The sequence below is a fragment of the Lygodium microphyllum genome, chromosome 20, assembly GCF_053477565.2.
Source record: "Lygodium microphyllum isolate KBCC chromosome 20, Lygodium_microphyllum_v1.1.10, whole genome shotgun sequence".
NCBI lineage: Eukaryota > Viridiplantae > Streptophyta > Polypodiopsida > Schizaeales > Lygodiaceae > Lygodium > Lygodium microphyllum.
The window spans coordinates 86,228,724-86,234,031 of record NC_141154.1 but is presented as its reverse complement, the minus strand read 5'-3'; the positions used below and the strand labels follow the sequence as shown (position 1 = coordinate 86,234,031).

The 5,308-nt window shown below is 39.9% G+C and overlaps 1 protein-coding gene across 1 annotated transcript; it reads right to left on the bottom strand.

Moving 5' to 3' along the window:
* Positions 1 to 341: 341 nt before the first annotated feature.
* Positions 342 to 4,542, bottom strand: LOC148019104 (pentatricopeptide repeat-containing protein At5g27110-like). Its single transcript, XM_087701690.1, has one exon. It carries the CDS (start codon positions 4,177 to 4,179, stop codon positions 1,291 to 1,293), a length of 2,889 nt encoding a protein of 962 aa, XP_087557816.1. The 5' UTR covers positions 4,180 to 4,542; the 3' UTR covers positions 342 to 1,290.
* Positions 4,543 to 5,308: the final 766 nt, after the last annotated feature.

The window sequence follows — 5,308 nt, the reverse complement described above, 5'->3', positions numbered from 1 at the left end:
TCACATAAAACCTATATATATTGTTTCTTGGACATACTTGTGCTATTTTATTAGATATATGTCATGTTTCATATATCTATTATTTATGGAGTATTTTAAAATATGTCCTTAGATTTTCAAGATATCTAAAGTTTGTTTGTAGCATAATCATAATTGTATATATGGCTATGACTACTTGCAATTTGAGACTTAGCTTGTGTGAAGCTATAGTGTAAGATACTTATGCAAGTGTAATTAAGAGAGATCTATTTTTCAATAAGCTTGGAATGTTGTCCCACACTTGAGGATCTAATTCATATAAAGTTTATTATGTGATACAATTCTAAGGATGATAAGTCATCCGAAGTAAACATAAGATATCCTGTCCTTGATGTGTCCTCAGGTTGTGTTGTGAAAAAAGAACTAAGGGATTAAAAATGAAGTCGATTGACTAAAGTCACTATGCACGTCTAACTTGAGGATCTCTAGGTGTAATGAATGTGCGATGTGCCTATTTAAGATGGAGCCTTTGCTCCCTTTTGTTTTTTTTTTCAATTTTCTTACTCCTTATATATATATATCACGCGCACACGCACACACACACATTGCATGTTTCCTTGCCTTGCAAAGTGTTAGTGACCTCCTTTGTGGTTTTATCCTTTCTAGCTCAGTGATTTTGATTTACATGTTTTGAATTTGATTAACCACTTGTTGAAAGGTTCCTTGGTCAACAAGTGGTTGGTACCTTACTACCTTCTCCTTTTATATGCTAGAGCTAACCTCATCTCTTTTGGCTAGTATTTTCTCCACCTATTGTGGAAGGGATTGTGTGCTCCTTTGCTTATCCTCTTTGTAGGACTATAGAAGAGCTCTCTTGAAGTCCTTTTCTCTTTTGATTTTGGCTTCTAATATTTTCAAATCCCTCTTGGGCTTTTTCTTGATAGCACAAATTGCATGTTCTTTTGGGTTCTCTCCTTCAGTAGAATCTTTCGAAGGTGAACTTTCTTTACTTTCTTCTCTTTGTCACTTCTCGTTCCCATGGCTACTTTGCTCTCTACTAGAAGATTGGCTTCTTCTTTCTCCTCTCTTCATTCTTTTCCCTTTTCCCTTATTTGTTCCCTCAACTCCTTTGTGTGTGGTTGACCTTGTCTTCTTTCCTATGAGGTGATAATCTATCTTGGCAATGTGACAATTCCTTGAGCAGGTGTTTGCATTCTTGCTGAGTTCATTTATTAGTTGTGTTCATACACTCTGTGCTTTCTTTGCAAAACCTTGATATCCTCATATATGGTTCTAGAAAATGGTATCATCTCACCTAGCTCCAAGAAATACACTCATTTTTTCAATGCCTTTTGCTTCTTTCCACATGTGAGCATCAGCATATGTATTTATCATTAAACTATAAGGTGGAGTATACTTAGGATTCAATCTCACTGCACAATTAAAAGCCTCTCTAGCTAGTAAAACATTGCCCCATTTGCGACAAGCTCCTAGCACAATAGTCCATGTAACAAGGTCAGGCTCTATAGGCATTGTATTCAACATGAGTATGGCCTCATTCAGCTGACCTGCACGACCAAATAGATCAATCATGCAATTATAATGGTCAATGGTTGGAACAATACCATAGTCTCTTCTCATAGATTTGAGATAGTCCTGACCCTTCTTCACAAGACCTTCATGATTGTATGCAGTAAGAACATTCAGGCATGTGATAACGTCTGGTTGGATGCCTTCCCTCCTCATTCTCTGGATGGTGTCATGTACTGCTATGCTTTCTCCTTGTTGAGTGTATCCTGCAATCAATGTATTCCAGGTCACCAGATCCCGTACCACCATGGTATGAAAAACATCTTGGGCATCAAACATCATCCCACATTTGCCATACATATCTATTAGTGCGTTCCCCAAAATGACTGCAGTGGCTGCAAGAATTCCAACTATTTTTGGTTGAAGATGTGATAGTTTGCCAGACTCTGCATTCTCAAGGGTGTCGGAACTAATAGAGCCTTGTTTCAACTCATCTCTGATTATTTTGTCATGAACTTCCTGACCTGTGTCTCTGGCACCTATGCATGCACAAGCTTTCAAGCTATATGCATATGTTATAGCATCTTGGAAAACACCATCCTCTTTCATCTGCTGCAAACAACCTATTGCTTCCTCAGCAAGCCCAAAGTCAGTATACCCTGCAATAAGCGCATTCCAAGCCACACTACCTTGAACTGGAAGTTTGTCGAACACTTCCTGTGCTTCTACAAGTAGGCCACATTTAGCATACATGTCAACCAATGTGTTGCACATAATAGGATCTTGTTCAAATCCTCGCTTCAGAATCTGAGAGAAAATTTCGTCACCCCAGTCTGCAGCTCTAATGCTACTGCAAGCTTTCAAGCTGCCAAAATACGTAACAACATCAGGGGAGATGCCCTCCATTTGCATTTGTGACAAGCACTTCATTACTTCTACAGCAAGCCCAGCTTCGGCATATCCTCCAACAAGCACATTCCATGAAACTACATCTCTTTCGGGCAACTGGTTAAAAACTGCTCTTGCTTCTTCAAAATAGCTGCATTTGGCATACATGTCCACTAAAGTAGTCCCAACATTACTAGCTTTCTCAAAGCCCTTTTTGGCAATCTCATCATGTATCTGTAGCCCCCTTTCTATATCTCCTATGCAGCCACAAGCCTTAAGCCCACAAACTGAAGTGACGGCAGTTGGAGATAAACCCTCCAGATGAAGTTGTTCATAGAAGTGTAAGGCAACATCACCAAATCCATGTTGAACATAACCACCAATTAATGCAGTCCATGAGACTACAGTTTTAACTGGAAACTCATCAAATACAAACCATGCTTCAGCAAGATAGCCACATTTGGAATACATATCTACCAAGCTACTGCCTAAAGAACTATCTTCCTCAAAGCCCTCTTTGATAATTTCAATGTGCAACACTTGGCCCACTCTAATGTCATCACAAGCTTTTAGGCTGCAAAGAAATGTGACATTATCTGGATAAGCTTTTTCTAGCTTCATTTTCTCCAAACAGCATAGCACTTTTTCACCAAATCCGTGTTCAGCATAACCTGAAATTACAGTATTCCATGAGATTCTATCCCGGTCTGGGAGCTTAAGAAGCACATGATAAGCCTCTACCAAAGAGCCACACTTGACATACATATTTATCAGTGTGTTCCCCACATAAATGTGCTTTTCAAAGCCCAGTCCTGTTATCTCAGCATGTATTTGATAGCCCTTGCCTATGTTTCTTATGCTGCTACAAGCTTGCAGGCTGCAAGAATAAGTAACAGCATTTGGAGATATATCCTCATTCCGCATCTTATCAAAACAAGAAAGTGCCTTCTCAAAAAGCCCATGTTCTGTGTATCCTGTGATCAAGACAGTCCACATAACTACATTCTGAACTGGGAGTTCAACAAAGATGGCATGTGCTTCATCAACTGAATTGCATTTTGTATACATATTCATCAAACTGCAGCTAATGGATAGATCAATTTCATAACCTTCCTTAACGATTTCATTGTGAACTATCCGACCTTCTTCCATAGCTCGAAGTCTAGTACAGACTTTTAGCATGGCCACGAATGCAGATTTGCTAGATCCTGTAGAATTCTCCTGGAGATCCTGGAACAGGAAAATTGCCTGGTTCAAGTCATCACGATCGGCATATGTACATATCAGAGAGTCCCAGTCACACTTATTTTGCTGAAGCATCCTGTTGAACACCTGCAGATTTCCACCTTCCACTGCAAGGTGGCATATGTCGGCTTCTACACCAAGATGACATCCATGGTGATGCAAGTGCTTGGTATCCATGAAGTTCCTGTACTCTCTACATTGTTGTGCGGCATACATGAAGCTATGCTCTGAAGCCAATTCTGCTCGCCTGGGTTCTTGTACGGCATAGGAAAAGTCTTCATGTGAATGCCACTGTTCTTTCTTGTCAAACTCTTGTCTGCTTGCCAGTTTGATAGCGCTACATCCTATCATTCTCTTTGATTGGGATATGCCCAGCTGTACCCTGGAAACTAAACCTGGCTGAGGTATGGTGCATTCTGGTTGTGATGATGGCAGACAAACAGAATTGCCAATCGACTTTATATCTTCTCCCTCAAAATTGTATGTACTGCACCTTTCCTGAATACTCACCATATCTGTTGTCAATGAGTACTCCATGGTATTGTGGCGAAAGTAGACTCAATTACATTAGAGCTGCAGAGCTGCGAGTTCCATCGATTCATGTAGCACAAAGCCATTGATTTGGCACGAAAAGCCTGTGTGCAACAATCAGGTCGATGCTGCACACTGCAGCGAGAAGCCTTAGCATTGGCATGTCTGCGATCTTTAATGGACAGGAGCCACCATCTTTATGCATTTTGATATCGGTGCCATGAAGGGAGACACAGATTGTTGTGTTAAAGCAATGGAGGAGAATGCTTTTGGGCACTCTTATCTGCATATACTGTTCTTTGGCTATGTGGATAGTTCTGATGTAATCAACACAACCAATTTCTTGGCATGAAATGCTTACCCACCAATGTATTTTTGTTCTTCTATATGTCTCTAAATGTAACTTTTGATAACTTGAGCAATTGGGTGTTCTTCTCTAGGATCTATAACCCACTTGCTATTCTTCTTTAGGACCTATAACCCACTTACTTTTGCACTTAACTAGACCCAAGAGTGTTTACACCAGCCTATGCAGCATGTTTACATGTTACGTGAGAAGCCGAGTTCGATTGTGAGAAGCCGAGTTCGATTCCCAATGAGAAATTGAGGGATCTATGTAGCTCTACCCAAAATGGGGTGCTAGGAGAGTCCCAAGTAATGGTTAGAATTGTTATCGCATTTCAACAAATGGGACAAACATATTGTATTCAACAATGATTTTTTAAGATAACGAGTTTTGATTGGCTTCTTGGTAAAAAGTGAAATGAGGTTTGACCAAAAGTTCACTTGTTCAAACACATGTTTTTCATAATATCTGAGGTGTTTGGGAAGTGAGTGGCGTGGTCAAGGCAGACGAAATTTTGTGCTACAAATAAATTTTTAATTGATTGTTCAGATCATGGGAGCCAACCTTACATTGGTCACACACTACCCTAGATACTCTTTTTGCATTTTTTAGAAAAAGACTATTACACCACACATCGGCATATGATTGGCACCATAATTTAAGATGATGGACACATCTTGGGGTAGGGGGATTTAAATAGAGACAATACCCATTTAATGGGAGTGATCTATGCAAGTGACAAGACATGAACCCCCACCAATCCATTGAAAGTCACAAGGTTTAAGATGA

What these genes read in the sequence shown, in the direction of transcription:
- LOC148019104 (XM_087701690.1), bottom strand. Translation starts at nt 4,179, where the DNA reads ATGGAGTACTCATTGACAACAGATATGGTGAGTATTCAGGAAAGGTGC.